General features: G+C 46.4%; 1 protein-coding gene across 2 annotated transcripts in view; it reads right to left on the bottom strand.

Moving 5' to 3' along the window:
* Positions 1-18,255, bottom strand: part of CMTR1 (cap methyltransferase 1) — a 66,058-nt gene extending 47,803 nt beyond the window's left edge. The window contains exons 1-6 of one of the 2 annotated variants that reach the window (XM_040351800.1): positions 18,153-18,255; positions 11,809-11,919; positions 10,331-10,468; positions 8,120-8,268; positions 5,857-6,015; positions 3,678-3,770 (exon numbers count right to left, since the gene is read on the bottom strand). In XM_040351800.1, the coding sequence (XP_040207734.1) occupies positions 3,678-3,770; positions 5,857-6,015; positions 8,120-8,268; positions 10,331-10,463 (534 nt within the window). In that variant the 5' untranslated portion in view covers positions 10,464-10,468; positions 11,809-11,919; positions 18,153-18,255. Of the gene's footprint in view, positions 1-3,677; positions 3,771-5,856; positions 6,016-8,119; positions 8,269-10,330; positions 10,469-11,808; positions 11,920-18,058; positions 18,125-18,152 lie in introns of those variants that run through there. The other variant, XM_040351801.1, reaches the window with a different exon arrangement.
* Positions 18,256-25,567: the final 7,312 nt, after the last annotated feature.

The raw sequence follows: 25,567 nt of genomic DNA, 5'->3' as shown, positions 1-25,567 counted from the left end.
TGGAGCTCCGGACTGGGCCGCATGCACGCGCTGGTGGCGCGCGCGCGACCCCATGGCTGCGCTTAAAGGGCCACGTACAGGTACGTGGATGTGCCCAGCCGTGACATTCTGGTGACGTATATAGGCGTGAAGGGGTCCTTAAGTGGTTAAAGGAGTTGTAAAGGTAATTTTTTTTCCTAAATATCTTCCTTTACCTTAGTGCAGTCCTCCTTCACTTACCTCATCCTTCCATTTTGCTTTTAAATGTCCTTATTTCTTCTGAGAAATCCTCACTTCCTGTTCTTCTGTCTGTAACTCCACACCGTAATGCGAGGCTTTCTCCCTGGTGTGAAGTGTCGTGCTCGCCCCCTCCCTTGGACTACCGGAGAGTCAGGACGCTCTCTACGTTGCAGATAGAGAAAGGAGCTGTGTGTTAGTGGGCGTCCTGACTCTCCTGTAGTCCAAGGGAGGGGGCGAGCACGACACTCCACACCAGGGAGAAAGCCTCACATTACTGTGTGGAGTTACAGACAGAAGAACAGGAAGTGAGGATTTCTCAGAAGAAATAAGGACATTTAAAAGCAAAATGGAAGGATGAGGTAAGTGAAGGAGGACTGCACTAAGGTAAAGGAAGATATTCAGGAAAAAAATAAATAAAAAAAACTTTAAAAAGGAAAAAAAAAATTAAATGCACTTTTTTTACCTGCAAAAAAATGTGCAATTTTTTTTAACCACTTAACCCCCGGACCATATTGCTGGTCAAAGACCAGAGCACTTTTTGCGATTCGGCACTGCGTCGCTTTAACTGACAATTGCGCGGTCGTGCGACGTGGCTCCCAAACAAAATTGGCGTCCTTTTTTCCCCACAAATAGAGCTTTCTTTTGGTGGTATTTGATCACCTCTGTGGTTTTTAGTTTTTGCGCTATAAACAAAAATAGAGCGACAATTTTGAAAAAAAATAATATTTTTTACTTTTTGCTATAATAAATATCCCCCAAAAATATATTAAAAAAAAAAAAAATTTCCTCAGTTTAGGCCGATACGTATTCTTCTACATATTTTCCGTTAAAAAAAACGCAATAAGCGTTTATTGATTGGTTTGCACAAAAGTTATAGCGTTTACAAAATAGGGGGTATTTTTATGGCATTTTTATTAATATTTTTTTTTACTAGTAATGGCGGCGATCAGCGATTTTTTTTCGGTACTGCGACATTATGGCGGACACTTTTGACACATTTTTGGGACCATTTAAATTTTTATAGCGATCAGTGCTATAAAAATGCACGGATTACTATAAAAATGCCACTGGCAGGGAAGGGGTTAACACTAGGGGGCGGGGAAGGGGTTAAGTATGTTCCCTGGGTGTGTTCTAACTGTAGGGGGGGTGGCCTCACTAGGGGAAATCACTGATCGCTGTTCATACATTGTATGAACAGAAGATTAGCATTTCTCTCCTGCTGACAGGACCGGGAGCTGTGTGTTTACACTCACAGTTCCCGGTCCTCGCTCTGTAACGAGCGATCGCGTGTGCCCGTCGGCGATCGTGCGCGTCGGGATCAGGGACGAGGGGGGGCGCGCACGCACCCCTAGTGGCCCCCACCTGTCTCCATACCATAGCAGGGCGGAAGCAACGTCAAAACGTCACTTCCGCCCAATGCTCTTAAAGGGACATTTTTTTGTTTGAATTTTTTCAACTGACAATTTTTTTTTTTTTTTTATTGCACTTTAGTGTAATTAGTGAGGTCAGATCTCATATTTAAGAGGACCTGTCATGTTTTTCCTATTACAAGGGATGTTTACATTCCTTGTAATAGGAAAAAAAATTACATTTTTTTTTTTTTTTTCAAAGAACAATGTAAAAATAAAAACAAAGGTAAAATAAATAAGAAAAAAAAATTAAAGAGGCCCGTCCCGTCGAGCTCACGCGCAGAAGCGAACGCATACGTGAGCAGCGCCCGCCTATGAAAACGGTATTCAAACCACACATGTGAGGCATCGCCGCGATCGGTAGAGCGAGAGCAATAATTCTAGCCCTCCTCTGTAACACAAAACATGCAACCTGTAGAATTTTTTTAAACGTTGCCTATGGAGATTTTTAAGGGTAAAAGTTTGTCGCCTTTTTTACGAGCGGGCGCAACTTTGAAAGCGTGACATGTTGGGTATCAATTTACTCGGTGTAACGTTATCTTTCACAATATAAAAAAAAATTGGACTAAATTTACTGTTGTCTTATTTTTTTATTAAAAAAAAGTGTATTTTTTCCAAAAAAAGTGCGCTTGTAAGACCGCTGCCCAAATACGGTGTGACAGAAAGCATTGCAACAACCGCCATTTTATTCTCTAGGATGTTAGAAAAAAAATGCATAATGTTTGGGGGTTCCAAGTAATTTTCTTGTACAACTTTCCTACACTTTTTAACCACTTAAGCCCCGGACCTTTAAGCAGCTAAATGCCCAGGCCAGGTTTTGCGATTCGGCACTGCATCGCTTTAACAGACAATTGCGCGGTCGTGCGACGTGGCTCCCAAACAAAATTGGCGTCCTTTTTCCCCCACAAATAGAGCTTTCTTTTTGTGGTATTTGATCACCTCTGCGGTTTTTATTTTTTTTGCGCTATAAACAAAAATAGAGCGACAATTTTGAAAAAAATTCAATATTTTTTACTTTTTGCTATAATAAATATCCCCCAAAAACATATATACATTTTTTTTTTCCTCAGTTTAGGCCGATACGTATTCTTCTACCTATTTTTGGTAAAAAAAAAAATCGCAATAGGCGTTTATCGATTGGTTTGCGCAAAATTTATAGCGTTTACAAAATAGGGAATAGTTTTATTGCATTTTTATTATTTTTTTTTTTTTTACTACTAATGGCGGCGATCAGCGATTTTTTCGTGACTGCGACATTATGGCGGACACTTCGGACAATTTTGACACATTTTTGGGACCATTGTCATTTTCACAGCAAAAAATGCATTTAAATTGCATTGTTTATTGTGAAAATGACAGTTGCAGTTTGGGAGTTAACCACAGGTGGCGCTGTAGGAGTTAGGGTGCACCTAGTGTGTGTTTACAACTGTAGGGGGGTGTGGCTGTAGGACTGACGTCATCGATTGTGTCTCCCTATAAAAGGGATCACTCGATCGATACGCCGCCACAGTGAAGCACGGGAAGCCGTGTTTACATACGGCTCTCCCCGTTCTTCAGCTCCGGGGAGCGATCGCGACGAAGCGGCTATAAACGAATAGCCGCGCCGTCGTCCCGGATCGCTCCCCGTGGGAATCCGACCGCCGCATGTAGCGGGGGAGGGGGGTCCCGATCGGACCCCCCACCCGCTAGAAGGCAAGGACGTAGATGTACGCCCATTTGCCTGTACGTGCCATTCTGTGGACGTACATATACATGCGGCGGTCGGGAAGTGGTTAAATTGTATGCAATCAGGCGGGTCCTTACATTGCATAGTTGAAGGTTAATCTAAAGCAGGGGGATCTCAAACTGGCGGCCCTCCAGCTGTTGCGAAACTACAAGTCCCCATGAGGCATTGCAAGGCTGACCGTTACAAGCACGACTCCCACAGGCAGAGGCATGATGGGACTTGTAGTTCTGCAACAGCTGGAGGGCCGCCAGTTTGAGACCCCCTGATCTAAAGGAAATTGAACAACAGAAATTGTAGAAGACGAATGCCAATTAATACCCTACCTTGCCCACTGTCAGCCAATCATTCATCTCATCATTATCTGGAATCTCGGTGGTACATTCTGGGAACCAATCGACTTCTTCGTAGGCTGTTGCCTACAATATCAAACATAAAAACATTTAGACATTTCATGTGAAGGGCGCAACCAATCACTGAACAGCAGCAGATGAATGAATTCTGTGAGGGCGGAAAGAAGGAAAATTGTTTGACTTGTTTTCAGAGATTTGAATCCTTAGATTCCCAATCAGTGATCACATCAGTACAGGTATCAGTGCTTTGTGAGACTCCGGACCTGCAACCAGCTTTTCCCATTTCACTGGCAGCTTGCTTCTTCCAGGTCAGTGACTGTCTGGGTAGCAAAACCAGACATGAAACACTGACACACCTCACCCCAGGCTGATTCCTCCATCTATACACCCTCCATGTGATCACCACTCATCTCAGGCTGATTCCTCCATCTATACACCCAACGTGCTCACCATTCACCTCAGGCTGATTCCTCCATCTATACACCCTCCATGTGCTCACCACTCACCTCAGGCTGATTCCTCTATATACACCCTCCATGTGATCACCTCAGGCTGATTCCTCCATCTATGCACCCTCCATGTGCTCGCCACTCACCTCAGGCTGATTCCTCCATCTATACAGCCTCCATGTGATCACCACTCACCCCAGGCTGATTCCTCCATCTATACAGCCTCCATGTGCTCACCACTCACCCCAGGCCGATTCCTCCATCAATACACCCTCCATGTGCTCACCACTCACCCCAGGCTGATTCCTCCATCTATACACCCTCCATGTGCTCACCACTCACCCCAGCCTGATTCCATATATAACACCCTCCAGGTGATCACCACTCATCTCAGGCTGATCCCCCTCATCTATACACCCTCCATGTGCTCACCACTCACCTTCGGCTGATTCCTCCATCTATACAGCCTCCATGTGATCACCACTCACCCCAGGCTGATTCCTCCATCTATACAGCCTCCATGTGCTCACCACTCACCCCAGGCCGATTCCTCCATCAATACACCCTCCATGTGCTCACCACTCACCCCAGGCTGATTCCTCCATCTATACACCCTCCATGTGCTCACCACTCACCCCAGCCTGATTCCATATATAACACCCTCCAGGTGATCACCACTCATCTCAGGCTGATCCCCCTCATCTATACACCCTCCATGTGCTCACCACTCACCTTCGGCTGATTCCTCCATCTATACAGCCTCCATGTGCTCACCACTCACCTCAGGCTGATTCCTTCATTTATACACCCTCCATGTGATCACCACTCACCTCAGGCTGATTCCTCCATCTATACACCCTCCATGTGCTCACCACTCACCCCAGCCTGATTCCATATATAACACCCTCCAGGTGATCACCACTCATCTCAGGCTGATCCCCCTCATCTATACACCCTCCATGTGCTCACCACTCACCTTCGGCTGATTCCTCCATCTATACAGCCTCCATGTGCTCACCACTCACCTCAGGCTGATTCCTTCATTTATACACCCTCCATGTGATCACCACTCACCTCAGGCTGATTCCTCCATCTATACACCCTCCATGTGATCACCACTCACCTCCGGCTGATTCCTCCATCTATACACCCTCCATGTGATCACCGCTCACCCCAGGCCGATTCCTCTATATACACCCTCCATGTGATCACCACTCACCTCAGGCTGATTCCATCTATAACACCCTCCATGTGATCACCACTCACCCCAGGCTGATTCCTCCATCTATACACCCTCCATGTGATCACCACTCACCTCAGGCTGATTCCTCCATCTATACACCCTCCATGTGCTCACAACTCACCCCAGGCTGATTCCTCCATCTATACACCCTCCATGTGCTCACCACTCACCTCAGGCTGATTCCTCCATCTATACACCCAACATGTAATCACCACCCACCTCCGGCTGATTCCTCCATCTATACACCCTCCATGTGCTCACCACTCACCTCAGGCTGCTTCCTCCATCTATACACCCTCCATGTGCTCACCACTCACCCCAGGCTGATTCCTCTATATACACCCTCCATGTGATCACCACCCACCTCCGGCTGATTCCCCCATCTATACACCCTCCATGTAATCACCACTCACCCCAGGCCGATTCCTCTATATACACCCTCCATGTGCTCACCACTCACCTCAGGCGCATTCCTCCAGTCCACATCCAGTTCCTTTTCAAACCCTTTTAGGATTAACCCGAGACCTCTCCGCCCTTTCTGATTGGACGTTTCGACAATCTCCTTCCGGCCCTGGCCGTACTTCCCCAAACCCTCGCCTTCCCGGAAACCCATCTTGGCCTAAATGATGGAAACAAACAAAGAAACGATTTAACATCCAGGAATTCATTGTGCGCTTACAGAAAATAAACACAACGGACAGTGTAAAGTAGGACTACGGGATAGAGTAAGAGAAGAGAGGGTTATAACCCCTGTGGGCTAGATTCAGATAGGTCAGCGGATCTTTAGATCCGCGTAACCTATCTGATTTACGTTACGCCGCCGCAATTTTTTGAGGCAGGTGCTTTACACTTGCCTCTAAAGTTGCAGCGGCGTATCGTAAATCCCCCGGCGGAATTCAAATTCCGCGGCTAGGGGGCGTGTACAATTTAAATCAGGCGCGTCCCCGCGAGCCGATCGAACAGCGCATGCGCCGTCCGCAAATTTTCCCAGCGTGCATTGCTACAAATGACGTCGCAAGGACGTAATTGGTTTCGACGTTAACGTAAATTACGTCCGGCCGTATTCGCGAACGACTTACGCAAACGACGTAAAAAAATTCAAAACTCGGCGCGGGAACGACGGCCATACTTAACATAGGATACGTCGCACTTACCCCTCCTATAGCAGGGGTAACTTTCCGCCGCAAAAAGACGAACGCAAACGACGTAAAAAAAAAAAAGCGCCGGTCGGTCGTTTCTGAATCGGCGTAAATGCTCATTTGCATATTCGACGCGTAAAAGATACGGAAGCGCCACCTAGCGGCCGGCCTGGAATTGCAGCCTAAGATCCGACGGTGCAAGTCACTTACACTTGTCAGATCTTAGGCATATCTATGCGTAACTGATTCTATGAATCAGGCGCATAGATACGACGGCCGGACTTAGAGATACGAACGGCGTATCAGGAGATATGCCGTCGTATCTTCTTTCTGAATCTGGCCCTGTCAGTTTTTTTTTTGTTGGGGAGGGGGATATCTTCACTTCCTGTCCTATAGCCAAAACAGGAAGTGAGAGGAATTCCCTGAAAGTTTGTGTTACTAAACCTACAACAGTAAAATCAGTGGCCCAGATTCAAGAAGCAATTGCGCCCGTGTAACCATAAGTTACACGGCGCAATTGCTTACTTGCTCCTGTGTAACGAGTGCTCCTGATTCAGGAACCTCGTTACACCGACTGCAGCCTAAAATCTGCGCGGCATAAGGCTCTTATGCCACGCATATCTTAGGCTGCATTCTTACGATGGCCGCTAGGGGGCGCTCCCATTGTGATCAGCGTGTAGTACGCAAATTGCATACTACCAACTGATTCACAAACTTGCGCGGGCCCCGCGCAAGCCAGGTACGGAGTTTCCGTACGGCAACTTTAGCGCAAGGCTGCCCTTTCTAATAGCAGGGGCAGCCAATGCTAAAGTATAGCCGCCGCTCCCGCGCCGTGAAATTTGAATTTCACGGCGTTTGCGTAAGTGATGCGTGAATGGCGCTGGACGCCATTCACGTTCACTTTGAAGCAAATGACGTCCTTGCGACGTCATTTGCCGCAATGCACGTCGGGAAAGTTTCCCGACGAAGCATGCGCGGGAGCGCGCCTAATTTAAATGATTCCCGCCCCCGGCGGGATCATTTACATTGCGCGCGCTTACGCCGGGCAATTTTGCCGGCGCGCCCTCGCAATTCACGGAGCTACTGCTCCGTGAATCGAGGGCAGCGCAAAATATTTGCGTGGGCGCAGGGCAAAAACGTTGCCCTGTGCCCGCGCAAATATAGCGCAATTCTACCTGAATCTGGGCCAGTGTGTATTTGCAGTAAAGCATGCTTGTAATACTGTGAAACCTAAGGGGTTAAACCTCTGCATTGTGTAAAAAGGCTGTTGATCCTGTCTTCTGTGATCCTCCCATTTTTCCACTTTCCCCAATCCATCTCCTGATAGTACAGAACCTTGGAGGCACTCTGCACATGCTCAGTTTTGTGTGTATTGCTAGAGAGTTTTTTTTTGGGAGGATGCGTGTAATCAGCACAGGGCCAATCAGCACTGCCCAGGCAGAGGGTCAGGGGTCATGCAGCCTCATCGAACAGTCAGAGAATAAAAACTCCTCCTACAAGCTTTAACCAGACACTGATAGACGTCACAAGACTGCTAATGAGAAAAGGGATTTAGCGGTTTATCCATCACCAGTATGGGATTACCATGAGTTTCTGGGAGACGCTGTTGAACATGGAGTAGCGGGATGATGTGCCTTCTGAGAGGGGCTCCGTTTTATCTTTATCCCCCGACCCAAACACAGGTCTCTTCTCATCGCTCTCACTGTCCGAGCCGGTCCCGCTAGTGGAAGACTCTGTGGAAGGGCAGAAAACACCATACAGGTTATGTATACAACGAGCACCGGAAAATAAAAACGGATAAGAACAGAAAACGTTGTACAGGGGAGGAGCCTGCAAATCCAGCTTTACATAAGCAACATTGTGTCCAGCAGTGCACCCGCCCCAATCCACTAAAGTGTGACGGGTGGAAACCCCGTTTTCCATCCGTCTGGCGGATCGGATCGGATGAAAACGGACTCTACGGTCCGTCTTCTTCCGATCCCCCATAGAGGAGAGCGGCGCTCTGACAGGTCGGCATAGAGGAGAGCGGCGCTCTGACAGGTCGGCATAGAGGAGAGCGGCGCTCTGACAGGTCGGCATAGAGGAGAGCGGCGCTCTGACAGGTCGGTATAGAGGAGAGCGGCGCTCTGACAGGTCGGCATAGAGGAGAGCGGCGCTCTGACAGGTCGGTATAGAGGAGAGCGGCGCTCTGACAGGTCGGTATAGAGGAGAGCGGCGCTCTGACAGGTCGGCATAGAGGAGAGCGGCGCTCTGACAGGTCGGTATAGAGGAGAGCGGCGCTCTGACAGGTCGGCATAGAGGAGAGCGGCGCTCTGACAGGTCGGCATAGAGGAGAGCGGCGCTCTGACAGGTCGGCATAGAGGAGAGCGGCGCTCTGACAGGTCGGCATAGAGGAGAGCGGCGCTCTGACAGGTCGGCATAGAGGAGAGCGGCGCTCTGACAGGTCGGCATAGAGGAGTGCGGCGCTCTGACAGGTCGGCATAGAGGAGAGCGGCGCTCTGACAGGTCGGTATAGAGGAGAGCGGCGCTCTGACAAGTCGGTATAGAGGAGAGCGGCGCTCTGACAGGTCGGTCCCTGCACAGTGTGAGGAGGCAGACCTGTTACCTGCCTGCTCAGCAAAGCGGAGCCCGGACACGTCCATGTGAAAGGGCCCTTTGTAAAAATATAATAATAAAAATTTTTTTTAAAAATGTTAAGGTTTGATCTAGGTCAGTGCCAGGGTTAGTGTTTAGGTCAAGTAAGGGTCAAAGGTCAGGGTCAGTATATTTTGGGACAGGATTTTTTTCTTTTTAAATTAGAATCAGTAATTATAACATACACATATGTGGTATCGTTGTGATCGTCAGGAGCAGGAGATTTTATTTTGTGGGATTTTTTGGTGGCAGCTTATGGTAGTAACAAGAAATACTGGTATATAGCTTTTATATATATATATATATATATATATATATATATATATATTTTTTTTTTTTTTTTTTGGAGGGGGGGGGGCAGTTTTCCTTTGATAATGAAAAAAAATTAAAATCAGGAGCTGTCCATTACTATTTACCACCAATAGAAAGCCCAATTTGTCCTGGAAAAAAAACAGTATTATGACATTGAGATTTCTCATGTACAGGGGTATTATGACGTTGGGATTTCTACACATCATGGGATGTGTAGTTCTACAACAACTGGAGGGCCGTAGTTTGAGGATCCCTGATCTAGAGGATGTGATAAGTATCTTTGATGTTTTGTTGTTATGTAGATGTCTGCCGTTTAGTGTGTGATGTTAGAATATTCCTATTTTCTTAGGAAATAAATAAGATATTGTTTACTAGCAGCCGTGTGTGTTTTCATAACTAACTTTACATCATTGTGCTTAGCAGAGTCCTAATAGGACTAGCTAATTATAGGCTTAGACAAGTCAACACATATATGCAATAGTTACATAGCTTATATTAGATTGTATATTATTGCAGTTACTTCAGGTACTATGACATGGAGATTTATCATGTACAGGGGGTCTCAAACATCCAACTGTTGCGAAACTACAAGTCCCATCATGCCTATACCTGTGGGAGTCATGTTTGTAAATGTCAGCCTTGGGACTTGTCGTTTCGCAACAGCTGGAGGGCTGCCAGTTTGAGACCCCCTGATCTAGAAAACACGAGTGAAGAGGAATTAGGAGCTGTAGCCCAAAGCAGCCATTCAGAAAGCAGGTGACATCTGATTGGCTATTGAAGACGCCATTATTTCCAACTTATAGTACTGTAGTCAGGGGCCCCGGGTCAGAATATTCCAGAAGGCCTTACCCTGGGTGCCATGATTGCTGAACTGGGTGTCATCGTCAGAGGTGGAGCTCAGGTTCAGGCCCAATTCTTCAATACGTTTCTTCTGTTTAGTCAGAGCGCTGCTCTGAAAATCACGTTCCGCTCTTCTCTTCATTGTCACTACGGAGAGGAGAAACACTCAATGGAAGTATCTGAACCTGAGATTTTACAAATAAGAAAAAAAGTCTTGCTTATATCCGGTCTAAGATGTACTTTAAACTAGGGTTGTCCCGATACCACTTTTTTAGGACTGAGTACAAGTACCGATACTTTTTTTCAAGTACTCGCCTATACCGAATACCGATACTTTTTTTTAAATGGCACTAATTGGCACTGGAAGACGGCACTAGCAGAAGGCACTGATTGGCAGGTGGCACTTATTGGCACTGGCAGGTGGCACTGATTGGCAGATGACACTGGTTGGCACTGGCAGATGGCACTAATTGGCACGTGGCACTGGCAGGTGGCACTGGCAATTGGCACTGACTGGCAGGTGGCACCAATTGGCACTGGCAGGTGGCACTGGATGGCAATAGTTAGCACTGGCAGGTGGCACTGTTTGGCATGTGGCACTGATGGCTTTAGTTGGCACTGGTAGGTGGCACTGGATGGAAGGTGGCACTAATTGGCACTGGTATTGGCACTGGCAGGTGGCATTGGCAGATGGCACTGACTGGCAGGTGGCACCAATTGGCACTGGCAGGTGGCACTGACAGGCAATAGTTAGCACTGGCAGATGGCACTGGTTGGCATGTGGCACTGATGGCTTTAGTTGGCACTGGTAGGTGGCACCAATTGGCACTGGATGGTGGCACTGGTATTGGCACTGGCAGGTGGCATTGGCAGATGGCACTGGATGGAAGGTGGCACTAATTGGCACTGGATGGTGGCACTGGATGGAAGGTGGCACTAATTGGCGGCACTGGTATTAGCACTGGCAGGTGGCACTGGATGGCAGGTGGCACTAGCGCAAAAAAAATGGTGTCAGACCCCCTCTCCCTCCAGTATAGACACCCCCCCCTGCCCCCCGTAGTACAGAGAGCGATGTGTGTCCCACGAGCGCAGGCCCCTCCTCCTCTGTGGGTGTAAACAGAGAGGAGGGCCGCCGCGCTGGGTGTACCAAGATGGCCGCGGCTCCGGAGCTAGGCCGAAGCCGTGGCCTTTCCTGATGCTGTGACTGCGGGGGCAATCCGCGGATTGCCGCCGCGGTCACAGCATCAGGAAAGGCCGCGGCTTCGGCCTAGCTCCGGATCCGTGGCACTGCTAGCGGCCATGTAAAATATCGGCCTAATTTGGATAAAAATCGGCCGATTTCTCCAAAACTGACAAATATCGACCTCTAATTGAAAGTGCGCTGAAAGCTCAAAATTGGTCTGGGAAGGAAGGAGGTGAAAGTGCCCGGTATTGATGTGGTTAAAAAAAATAACCTCACAAAGAAAGGTCAGTGGACAGAGGCTTACACAGAACATGGAGGGGCCGGCCAGGAAGTGCGACGTCTCAGATGTCATATAGATCCTCTGTGATTCTTCAGGTCATCGCCAGGTCTTGGAGGCAGGGGGCGCCGCGCGGTTCTGTCAGCGGGAGAAAAGCAAAAAAAGGTGTTAGGAGGAAAACCTAGGATGGAACATGTGGCTGCCATTGCCAACGTCCCCCTGAAACTGCTAGATGATTGTCGCACCAATCCCATCACTTAAATATTTCCCGTCGCCGATCTATAAAATATACAGGAGATCCGACTGCGAGTTCCCCGCATCCGTATTTAAGAAAAGTATACATACAGCTGTGCTCATAAGTTTACATACCCTGGCAGAATTTATGATTTCTTGGCCGTTTCTCAGAGAATATGAATGAGAACACAAAAACTTTTCTCTCACTCATGGTTAGTGTTTGGCTGAAGCCATTTATTATCAATCATCTGTGTTTACTCTTTTTATATCATAATGACAACAGAAACTACCCAAATGACCCTGATCAAATGTTTACATATCCCAGTTGTGGGCAGTATTAGGAAAGTAGTAGAGGAGTGTGGTGGGTAGTATTAGGAAAGTAGTAGAGGAGTGTGGTGGGTAGTCGTAGAGGAGTGTGGTGGGCAGTATTGGGTAAGTAGTAGAGGAGTGTGGTGGGTAGTATTAGGTAAGTAGTAGAGGAGTGTGGTAGGTAGTATTAGGTAAGTAGTAGAGTAGAATGGTGGGTAGTATTAGGCAAATAGTAGGAGTGTGGTGAGTAGTATTAGGAAAGAAGTAGAGGACAACTGTGGTGGGTAGTATTAGGAAAGTAGTAGAGGAGTGTGGTGGGTAGCATTAGGTAAGTAGTAGAGGAGTGTGGTGGGTAGCATTAGGAAAGTAGTAGAGGAGTGTGGTGGGTAGCATTAGGTAAGTAGTAGAGGAGTGTGGTGGGTAGTATTAGGAAAGTAGTAGAGGAGTGTGGTGGGTAGCATTAGGTAAGTAGTAGAGGAGTGTGGTGGGTAGCATTAGGAAAGTAGTAGAGGAGTGTGGTGGGTAGCATTAGGTAAGTAGTAGAGGAGTGTGGTGGGTAGTATTAGGAAAGTAGTAGAGGAGTGTGGTGGGTAGTATTAGGTAAGTAGTAGAGGAGTGTGGTGGGTAGTATTGGGTAAGTAGTAGAGGAGTGTGGTGGGTAGTATTAGGTAAGTAGTAGAGGAGTGTGGTGGGTAGCATTAGGTAAGTAGTAGAGGAGTGTGGTGGGTAGTATTAGGTAAGTAGTAGAGGAGTGTGGTGGGTAGTATTAGGAAAGTAGTAGAGGAGTGTGGTGGGTAGTCGTAGAGGAGTGTGGTGGGCAGTATTGGGTAAGTAGTAGAGGAGTGTGGTAGGTAGTATTAGGTAAGTAGTAGAGGAGTGTGAGTGGGTGGTATTAGGTAAGTAGTAGAGGAGTGTGGTGGGTAGTATTAAGTGATGTGCAGTGGCCAGTATTAGGAGTGGTATAGAGGTGGAGGGGGTAGCAGAGAAGTGCTATGTGTACTAGGTGTAGTAAGCTAGTATGATGTGTAGTGGGTAGGTTAGTAGTAGAGGAGTTTGATGTTTAGTGGGTAGTATTAGGTAAGTAGTAAACAAGTGTGGTGGCTAGTATTGGGTAAGTAGTAGAGGAGTGTTGTGGGTAGTATTAGGTAAGTAGTAGAGGAGTGTGGTGGGTAGTACTGGGTAAGTGGTAGAGGAGTGTGGTGGGTAGTATTGGGTAAGTAGTAGGAGTGTGGTGGGTAGTATTGGGTAAGTAGTAGAGGAGTGTGGTGGATAGTATTAGGTAAGTAGTAGAGGAGTGTGAGTGGGTAGTATTGGGTAAGTAGTAGAGGAGTGTGGTGGGTAGTATTGGGAAAGTAGTAGAGGAGTGTGGTGGGTAGTATTGGGTAAGTAGTAGAGGAGTGGGGTGGGTAGTATTGGGTAAGTAGTAGAGGAGTGTGGTGGGTAGTATTGGGTAAGTAGTAGAGGAGTGTGAGTGGGCAGTATTAGGTAAGTAGTAGAGGAGTGTGGTGGGTAGTATTGGGTAAGTAGTAGAGGAGTATGGTGGGTAGCATTGGGTAAGTAGTAGAGGAGTGTGGTGGGTAGTATTAGGTAAGTAGTAGAGGAGAGTGGTGGGTAGTATTGGGTAAGTAGTAGAGGAGTGTGGTGGGATGTATAAGGTAAGTAGTAGAGGACTGTGGTGGGTAGTATTAGGAAAGTAGTAGAAGAGTGTGGTGTGCAGTATTGGGTAAGTAGTAGAGGAGTGTGGTGGGCAGTATTAGGAAAGTAGTAGAGGAGTGTGGTGGGTAGTATTAGGTAAGTAGTAGAGGAGTGTGAGTGGGCAGTATTGGGTAAGTAGTAGAGGAGTGTGGTGGGTAGTATTAGGTAAGTAGTAGGAGTGTGGTGGGTAGTATTAGGTAAGTAGTAGAGGAGTGTGGTGGGAAGTATTGGGAAAGTAGTAGAGGAGTGTGGTGGGGTGTATTAGGTAAGTAGTAGAGGACTGTGGTGGGTAGTATTAGGAAAGTAGTAGAAGAGTGTGGTGGGTAGAATTAGGAAAGTAGTAGAGGAGTGTGGTGGGTAGTATTGGGTAAGTAGTAGGAATGTGTCGGTATTAGGTAAGTAGTAGAGGAGTGCGAGTGGGCAGTATTAGGCAAGTAGTAGAGGAGTGTGAGTGGGTGGTATTAGGTAAGTAGTAGAGGAGTGTGGTGGGTAGTATTAGTATTAAGTGATGTGCAGTGGCCAGTAATAGGAGTAGTATAGAGGTGGAGGGGGTAGCAGAGAAGTGCTATGTGTACTAGACTAGTATGATGATTAGTGGGTAGGTTAGTAGTAGAGGAGTTTGATGTGTAGTGGGTAGTATTAGGTAAGTAGTAAATGAGTGTGGTGGGTAGTATTAGGTAAGTAGTAGAGGAGTGTGGTGGGTAGTATTAGGAAAGTAGTAGAGGAGTGTGGTGGGTAGTATTAGGAAAGTAGTAGAGGAGTGTGGTGGGTAGTATTAGTATTAAGTGATGTGCAGTGGCCAGTAATAGGAGTAGTATAGAGGTGGAGGGGGGTAGCAGAGAAGTGCTATGTGTACTAGACTAGTATGATGATTAGTGGGTAGGTTAGTAGTAGAGGAGTTTGATGTGTAGTGGGTAGTATTAGGTAAGTAGTAAATGAGTGTGGTGGGCAGTATTAGGTAAATAGTAGAGGAGGGTGGTGGGTAGTAGTAGTGTATTAAGTGATGTACAGTGACCAGTACTAGGAGTCGTATAGAGGTGGAGGGGGTAGCAGAGAAGTGTTATGTGTAGTAAGCTAGTATGATGTGTAGTGGGTAGTACAAGGTTAGTAGTAGTAGTAGGGTGTGATGTGTACTAGGTGTAGTAAGCTAGTATGATGTGTAGTGGGTAGGTTAGTAGTAGAGGAGTTTTATGTTTAGTGGGTAGTATTAGGTAAGTAGTAAATGAGTGTGGTGGGTAGTATTGGGTAAGTAGTAGAGGAGTGTGGTGGGTAGTATTAGGAAAGTAGTAGAGGAGTGTGGTGGGTAGCATTAGGTAAGTAGTAGAGGAGTGTGGTGGGTAGTATTGGGTAAGTAGTAGAGGAGTGTGGTGGGTAGTATTGGGTAAGTAGTAGAGGAGTGTGGTGGGTAGTATTGGGTAAGTTGTAGAGGCGTGTGGTGGGTAGTATTAGGTAGGTAGTAGAGGAGTGTGGTGGGTAGTATTAGGTAAGTAGTAGAGGAGATCTTTTTCTACCTGATGAAGTCACATGGGCGTGACGATACGTGTCGGGACCAAGTGATACATACACCAGAAGTGACTACAAGCTCGCTACTCCACGTACGTTTGTTTTTGAGTGAGTAAACTAGCCGTGTTTTTAGCCAAATAATCTCAGCTAAACAGAACCTCTTTTTTTACCGACGCGGAGGATCTCTGGAACGGACTTCCTCAGAGGACGCACCATTTACCATAGAGTCTTCCCAGTTGGACCAACCAGAGGAGGACCCCTGGAGACAATCGGCTTGTCCTCTTACAATGAGGTGAGAGGTCGGTGAACACTTCGGTGTCATTACTCCGCATGGTGGAGGGACTCGCCACTCCTCTTTGTAGTATCACATTCTATACTACGCACTCACATCATCACTTTCTTCTCTTTTTTATCTTTCATTTTATAATAATATTGATCGTCACATTGTCACCGATCGATCGATCATTTAGTATTTAATTCCGGCTCTGATTTATGTTATTTGGGATTTTTCCTTTTATTATCTTAATTTTAACTCTTCACTTTGTTTTATTCACTTGAGTTGCGTGTTCTCTGCGGAGGATCACACTTATCTGCCGATCACTCCCCCTCACTATGTGACACACTACATGTTTCTATAGCAACGATTTTATCTGCATTATCCTTGTGAGGATTCACATTCATTGCAAGAGTTTGATATTCCTTTCCTATTCAGGAGCAAGTATATTACAGCGCAGCACTATTACTGTACTAGTATGAGGTTAGTCGTAGTAGGGTGTGATGTGTCGTGGGTAGTAGTGCCAATAGTAGGGTGTAGTGAATAATAGTAGTAGGGTGTCGTGGGTAGTAGTAGGGTGTAGTGAATAATAGTAGTAGGGTGTCGTGGGTAGTAGTAGGGTGTTGTGAATAGTAGTAGTAGGGTGTTGTGAATAGTAGTGGTAGGGTGTAGTGAATAGTAGTGGTAGTAGTAGGGTGTTGTGAATAGTAGTAGTAGGGTGTTGCGGGTAGTAGGATGCAATGGGTAGTAGGAGGGAGCAGCGGGTAGTGGTAGGTAGTAGGAGGGTGCAGTGGGTAGTAGTAGGGTGGTAGTGAATAGTAGGGTGTTGTGGGTAGTAGTTTGGTGCAGTGGGTAGTAGTAGGGTGCAGTGGGTAGTAGTAGGGTGCAGTGAATAGTAGTAGGGTGTCGTGGGTAGTAGGGTGTCGTGGGTAGTAGGGTGTCGTGGGTAGTAGGAGGGAGTAGTACTGTGCAGTGGGTAGTAGTAGGGTGTAGTGAATAGTAGTAGTAGTAGTAGGGTGTCGTGGGTAGTAGGAGGGTGTAGTGAATAGTAGTAGTAGGGTGCAGTGGGTAAGGATGAGCTCCGGCGTGTTTGCAAACCCCACATGCAAAGCCCACCAGGAAGTCGACGCTAATCACAGGCAGGGAGACATTTCCCGATCTCTGCAGCCGAGTATCAGGACAATGTCTCCCTGCCTGTGATTAGCGCAGACTTCCTGGTGGGCTCTGCATGTGGGGTTTGCAAACACGCCGGAGCTCATCCTTAGCAGTAGGGAGTAGTAGGTAATAGTAGTGGTAGTAGTAGGGTGTCGCGGGTAGTAGGATGCAGTGGGTAGTAGGAAGGAGCAGTGGGTAGTAGTAGGGTGTTGTGGGTAGTAGTGAAAGTAGTAGGGTGTTGTGGGTAGTAGGAGGCTGCAGTGGGTAGTAGTAGGGAGCAGTGGGTAGTAGTGAAAGTAGTAGGGTGTTGTGGGTAGTAGGAGGCTGCAGTGGGTATGAGTAGTGGGTAGTAGTAGGGGGTGCAGTGAGGGTGAAGTTGGTAGTAGTAGGGTGCAGTGGGTAGTAGTGAAAGTAGTAGGGGGCTGCAGTGGGTAGTAGTGAAAGTAGTAGGGTGTTGTGGGTGGTAGTAGGGAGCAGTGGGTAGTAGTGAAAGTAGGGTGTTGTGGGTAGTAGGAGGCTGCAGTGGGTAGTAGTAGGGAGCAGTGGGTAGTAGTGAAAGTAGGGTGTTGTGGGTAGTAGGAGGCTGCAGTGGGTAGTAGTAGGGAGCAGTGGGTAGTAGTGAAAGTAGGGTGTTGTGGGTAGTAGTAGGGTGCAGTGGGGAGTAGGGAGTGCAGTGGGTGGTAGTGGGGAGTATGGGATGTGTAGAGGGTAGTAGTAGGGAGCAGTGGGTAGTAGTGGGGGGTGCAGTGAGGGTGAAGTTGGTGGTAGTATTAGGGTGCAGCGGGGAGTAGTAGGGGGTGCAGTGAGGGTGAAGTTGGTGGTAGTAGTAGGGGGTGCAGTGGGGAGTAGGGGGTGCAGTGGGGAGTAGGGGATGTGTAGAGGGTAGTAGTAGTAGTAGGAGGTTTGCACACACACACAGGATATAACATGTATCTCTGGATGGAGTAATTGTCAGTCTCACTATCCCAGCACTGGGGGGGGGATGGGGGTTGGCAGAGGTCAGCAGTGAAGGGGTTAGCAGCACGGATCTCCTGATGTCACCTGACAGGGGGAGGGGGAGATACAGATATAGGAACACATTGTAAATAAACACCCCCTCCCCCATACACTGTGTGTTGGTGTCTTCCTATGACTGAGGGATTCTTTCCTCTTTCTCCGTGTAATCTGATCTCCCCGGATCTCTCGCTGTCTCTCCGCTCACCGTCCGGTTTCGTTTCTCGTTCTGTTTAGTCGCGCCAGCCGGGTCCTCCCGTCCTCCCGCCGCGCCGAGATGACGTCATTCACTGCCCGCCGGGGTCCTTCCGTCGCGCCGGTGACATCACACGGGCTGTCCTGTCCGCTGCCTGATCCTACAGAGACCAGAGAGAGAGTGCGGGGGAGGGGGCGCCGGGGGATTGTCTCCATTCCTGTCCGGGACAAGGAGGACTCTATCATCCCGGGGCTACTGAGTGAGCAGAGGGGGAGTCTACTTCCTATACTACTCACCGCACACTACTACTATCCATACTACTCACTGACCTATTACTACTCATCCCATACTACACCCTACTACTATCTATACTACCCACTGACCTATTACTACTCATCCCATACTACACCCTACTACTATATATATTACCCAGCACTGACCTACTACTACCTACACATCCCATACTACACCCTACTACCCAGCACTGACCTATTACTATCTATACTACTCATCCCATGCTACACCCTACTACCCAGCACTGACCTACTACTAACCTATACTACTCATCACATACTACACCCTACTACTATCTATACTACCCAGCACTCACCTATTACTACCTACACATCCCATACTACACCCTACTACTATCTATACTACTCACTGACCTACTACTAACCTATACTACACATCCCATACTACTCCCTACTACTATCTATACTACCCATCACTGACCAACTACTATCTATACTACTCATCCCATACTACACCCTACTACTATCTATACTACCCAGCACTGACCTACTACTAACCTATACTACTCATCCCATACTACACCCTACTACTATCTATACTACTCACTGACCTACTACTAACCTATACTACTCATCCCATACTACACCCTACTACTATCTATACTACCCAGCACTGACCTATTACCTACACTACACATCCCATGCTACACCCTACTACCCAGCACTGACCTATTACTACACATCCATACTTCTGTACTACTAACCTATTACTACCCACTACTCACACTGCACATCACACTTGTCTACTACTAACGTGCTACCACCCCCTGCACAACCTACAACTACCAGTCCTACCCCCTGCACATCACACTTCTCTACTACTAACCTCCTACTACTACCTACTGCATGTCACTTCTCTACTACCAACATGCTACTACAACCCATTGCACATCACACTTCTCTACTACTACCCACTACACATCTCATACTACCTACTACCAGTACTAACACTACACATCACACTTGTCTACTACTAACATGCTACTACCCCTTGTACAACATACTACTACCAGTCCTACACATCACACTTCTCTACTATTAACCTCCTACACACTGCACATCATACTTCTCTACTACTACCCACTGCATGTCACAGGTCTCTACTACTAACATGCTACTACTACCCCCTGTACAACCTACTACCACCAGTCCTACCCCCTGCACATCTCTACTACTAACATGCTACTACTACTCACTGCACATCACACTTCTCTACTACTACCCACTGCACATTTTTCTTCTGTACTGCTCGCCTACTACTTCCTCCTGCACATCATACGTCTCTAAGAGTAACCTACTACTACCAGTCCTACCCACTGCACATTGTACTTTTCTACTACAAACATGCTACTACTACCCACTGCACATCACACGTCTACTAACCTACTACTACCAGTCCTACTCCCTGCACATCACACTTCTGTGTTGCTAAAAATACTATCCACTGCACATCACCCTTCTACTATGAACATGCTACTACCCCCTGCACATCATACTTCTCTACTATTACTACCCCCTGCACATCATACTTCTCTACCACTACTACCCCCTGCACATCATACTTCTCTACTACCCCCTGCACATCATACTTCTCTACTACCCCCTGCACATCATACTTCTCTACTACCCCCTGCACATCATACTTCTCTACTACCCCCTGCACATCATACTTCTCTACTACCCCCTGCACATCATACTTCTCTACTACCCCCTGCACATCATACTTCTCTACTACTACTACCCCGTGCACATCATACTTCTCTACTACCCCCTGCATATCATACTTCTCTACTACTACTACCCCCTGCATATCATACTTCTCTACTACTACCCCCTGCATATCATACTTCTCTACTACTACCCCCTGCATATCATACTTCTCTACTACCCCCTGCACATTATACTTCTCTACTACCCCCTGCACATCATACTTCTCTACTACCCCCTGCACATCATACTTCTCTACTACCCCCTGCACATCATACTTCTCTACTACCCCCTGCACATCATACTTCTCTACTACCCCCTGCACATCATACTTCTCTACTACCCCCTGCACATCATACTTCTCTACTACTACTACCCCGTGCACATCATACTTCTCTACTACCCCCTGCATATCATACTTCTCTACTACTACTACCCCCTGCATATCATACTTCTCTACTACTACCCCCTGCATATCATACTTCTCTACTACTACCCCCTGCATATCATACTTCTCTACTACCCCCTGCACATTATACTTCTCTACTACCCCCTGCACATTATACTTCTCTACTACCCCCTGCACATCATACTTCTCTACTACCCCCTGCATATCATACTTCTCTACTACTACCCCCTGCATATCATACTTCTCTACTACCCCCTGCACATCATACTTCTCTGTTGCTAACAATACTATCCACTTCACATCACACTTCTCCTAACCTATTACCAGTTCTACCCACTGCACATGATACAACTCTGCTACTACCAACTTCTCTACTACCAACCCCTGCATGTCACATGCTACCCCCTGCATATCGCACTCCCTCTACTACTAACCTTCTATTACTCACTGCACCTCACACTTCTCTACTAATAACATGCTAGTACTACCTCCTGCACATTATTCTTCTGTACTACTCACCTACTACTACCCATCATCTTGTACGTCTCCTCTACGATTCCCCCCATTTATATGTACTAACAGTCAGTATTCTGAATCTGTTACTTAGCAGATGAATCCTGCCCTGGTTGGAGGTAAGTGACCCCGTGTACAGCCCCTCCCACTGACCCCTCCACCCCACCCCCTCCTAGTTCTGCTACGTCATGTGACAATGGTGATCAGAATGCTGATCATGTGCGGAAGCGGAGTCACCGAGCCCACCAATCACAATCTCCTATGGGAGACCCTGCCTACATCCCAGTCTGCGCTCAGAGGTGTCATCACTTGTCCGATACTTTGTATCTTTATTTGAAATAAATCTCTTTTGTATCTTTATTGGAAATAAATCTCTTGTATCTTTATTGGAAAAAAATCTCTTTGTATCTTTATTGGAAATAAATCTCTTTTGTATCTTCCATACGAAAGAAAAGTGAATACCCTGCGCTGCCAATAGTGTGATAATGGTAGCTGCTAACACAGCTTATTCAAAAAAGCAAAAGTGACAAAAAGATATATAAGTGTAGCGCTTATAGTGATATGTTAAATATCAAAATACCATAGTATATGTAATAAAAATTACACAGAAACAAATAAATATAAAACGTAAATAAACGGTATGTACAACCCTTTAGGAAAAGAGAAGTGCCAATAAATGAATAATATAGTGTACTTGATGTAATATCCAGTGAAAAACAAAGTCCGACAAAACTTAGTGTTCAAAATAATTGATAATGTTGAAGTTCATATTTTCCACATGTCATTCAAGTGAGTGAATAAGATGAAAAGATGCGTGACTTCTAAAACGATATAATCCCACCACCGATAAAAGTGCAGGCTTACCGGAACTTATTGACCGCTAGTGGCGTATGCCAAGAGAGGTCAATCAAGGCTTGTTATGACGGATGTCAGAAAACGATCCTTGGCCGGGAATTGTAGACCCAATTGGATGATGTATCCGTGGATGGAATAGGTCCCCAGGGACAGACTGGAAACTGTACTGGTGTAGGACTCTCAAAACCAATTGGTTCAGTGAAATAATGGTGCATAAGAGGGAGAAAAGAGAGGTGGCCACATAGCGTAACTCCGTATGATAAATTGCGTGTTTATTCACAGCTGACAAACTTACATTTGGCTGATGTAAAGATTTCTTGCATGCAAAAATGGGGCGACAGTGGAGTCCACTGTCGCCCCATTTTTGCATGCAAGAAATCTTTACATCAGCCAAATGTAAGTTTGTCAGCTGTGAATAAACACGCAATTTTTTATCATACGGAGTTACGCTATGTGGCCACCTCTCTTTTCTCCCTCTTATGCACCATTATTTCACTGAACCAATTGGTTTTGAGAGTCCTACACCAGTACAGTTTCCAGTCTGTCCCTGGGGACCTATTCCATCCACGGATACATCATCCAATTGGGTCTACAATTCCCGGCCAAGGATCGTTTTCTGACATCCGTCATAACAAGCCTTGATTGACCTCTCTTGGCATATGCCACCAGTGGTCAATAAGTTCCGGTAAGCCTGCACTTTTATCGGTGGTGGGATTATATCGTTTTAGAAGTCAAGCATCTTTTCATCTTATTCACTCACTTGAATGACATGTGGAAAATATGAACTTCAACATTATCAATTATTTTGAACACTAAGTTTTGTCGGACTTTGTTTTTCACTGGATATTACATCAAGTACACTATATTATTCATTTATTGGCACTTCTCTTTTCCTAAAGGGTTGTACATACCGTTTATTTACGTTTTATATTTATTTGTTTCTGTGTAATTTTTATTACATATACTATGGTATTTTGATATTTAACATATCACTATAAGCGCTACACTTATATATCTTTTTGTATCTTCCATACGAGGAACTGTAACATATCGGTAATCTTATTGGTTTCTCTTTTCATTAAAGACTCCAAACACAATCCTCTGTCTCTTCTTCTTTTTGTTAGTTAAGTGTTGATCCTGAAAAAATTAATTAAAGTATAAAGGGGAAAGGAATGCTATGAAGAAGTTGGGACTTTACATGGAGTGCACAGTTTAGGGAAAAACGGTACGGTAATTCAGTTTACTGTTAAAAAAAGTGTCAAATGCAAAACTCTGGTGGGTGTACCAAGATGGCCACTTGCCCCTGTCTCAGTGTATCATTACTATGGAGGCGTGCGGGGTGTACCAAGATGGCCGCTTGCCCCTGTCTCAGTGTATCATTACTATGGAAGAGTGCGGGGTGTACCAAGATGTCCGCTTGCCCCCGTCTCAGTGTATCATTACTATGGAGGAGTGCGGGGTGTACCAAGATGTCCGCTTGCCCCGTCTAAGTGTATCATTACTATGGAGGAGTGCGGGGTGTACCAAGATGTCCGCTTTCCCCCCCTGTCTCAGTGTATCATTACTATGGAGGAGTGCGGGGTGTACCAAGATGGCCGCTTGCCCCCGTCTCAGTGTATCATTACTATGGAGGAGTGCGGGGTGTACCAAGATGTCCGCTTTCCCCCCCTGTCTCAGTGTATCATTACTATGGAGGAGTGCGGGGTGTACCAAGATGTCCGCTTTCCCCCCCTGTCTCAGTGTATCATTACTATGGAGGAGTGCGGGGTGTACCAAGATGGCCGCTTGCCCCCTTCTCAGTGTATCATTACTGTGGACAAGTACGGGGTGTACCAAGATGGCCGGCCACGAATCGTCACTTCCATTACACTTTCTGACGGGTCGCCTAATCTGACGAAACACAGGCACCCCCATGTGATGCGCAACTTCCTGATCCTCTTCCTGACTGTGCAGCACAGAGTGGGTGGGGCCTAATGCCCTAGCCAATGCACACGTGCGTCTATGGGGCTCCAAGGTTCCATGCAGAGAGCGCACCCCCTCCCCCCCAGCACGCTGACCGCGCTGTCACTGAAGCTCTAGATCACTGTTTGCAATTGGGAGCCAGCAGGGCGGTCTTCCGATCACGTGACTTGTTTTTCCAATCATGGGAGCTCCAGCATTACAGGTGGGTTTTTGGCTCGGTTCACACGTATGCGCTGCGAGAATCTGTGCGTTTCCAGCGCCAGTTACCGCGTCGCATGTCACCCCGCCCGGCGGTTTACACTGCCCTATGCGAACCGCTGCAGGTGTCAATGGAAAGGTAATGACACCCCCCCCTCCCAGATCGATTCGCATATCGCAGTGCGAACTGTCAAATGGTGCAAAATCGGATCGCATTGGGTGTGAGTTAGGGTGACCACATTTCCAAACTGCCATTCAGGGACACCCCTCTTCCTAAAAAAATAGGAATGTGCTGTAACGAATGAGCACAGTGATTGGACACAAGAGGCGGGATTAATGATTTCTCCAATCACAAGCAGGGGGCGGGGATTGTGCTCCTCCATGCATTCCCGGCCAGGATAAGTACTGTCAGTGAGTAAAGCGGTGATGTGGCGGCCATTTTTGGGGGAATTAGTTTGGCTTGGGGGGTGACTGTGTCAGTTTCATTCCGGGACACTGTATTGTCCTGGAATGAAGGTGCCCGGGACAGACCTGCAAAATGCGGGACTGTCCCGGGCAATCCGGGACACGTGGTCACCCTAGTGTGAACAGCCATGCGATCCGATTCCAGTGTGGACCAAAAAAAAAAAGGTCCTGTACCATTTTGGTGCGAATGTGATGCGATTTCAGCCATACAGTTTGCGGCAATGCGGTGCGAATCGCATGCAATGTTTTTTTAATGCAAATACAGCCTGCTAGGACCTCCTACTCCTCCAGACTGTTACTGTTAACACCCCAGATATCTCACCAAAGCCCCCCCAACAGGGCTGATAAAAAAAATTGTAATAAATAAATATTTTTTATTATATTATTTTATTTATTTAAATAAAAAGAGTTGTAAAAAAAAAATAAAGTACTGACACGGACTGTGCCAGTAGTTTTCTATTTTTTAGTTCATTTTTAATTTATTTCTTTTTTTAAATAAAGAGTTGTAAAAAAATAAAATTGTAAATAAAAAATAAAAACTACAGACACAGTCCGCGTCAGTAGTTTTTTTTTTTTTACAATTTAAATTTTTTACAACTCTTTATTTATTTAAAAAAAAAAAACGAACTAAAAATAAAAACTGTGAGACAGTCCGTGTCAGTAGTTTTTATTTTTAAATATTTTACAACTTTTTCTTTAACCACTTAAGCCCCGGACCATATTGCTGCCTAAAGACCCAAGGGGTTTTTACAGTTCGGGACTGCGTCGCTTTAACAGACAATTGCGCGGTCGTGTGACGTGGCTCCCAAACAAAATTGGCGTCCTTTTTTCCCCCACAAATAGAGCTTTCTTTTGGTGGTATTTGATCACCTCTGCGGTTTTTATTTTTTGCGCTATAAACAAAAATAGAGCGACAATTTTGAAAAAAATGCAATATTTTTTACTTTTTGCTGTAATAAATATCCCCCAAAAACATATATAAAAACATTTTTTCCTCAGTTTAG

The sequence above is a fragment of the Rana temporaria genome, chromosome 4 (assembly GCF_905171775.1).
Source record: "Rana temporaria chromosome 4, aRanTem1.1, whole genome shotgun sequence".
Lineage (NCBI taxonomy): Eukaryota > Metazoa > Chordata > Amphibia > Anura > Ranidae > Rana > Rana temporaria.
This window is presented reverse-complemented; position numbering and strand designations above follow the sequence as displayed.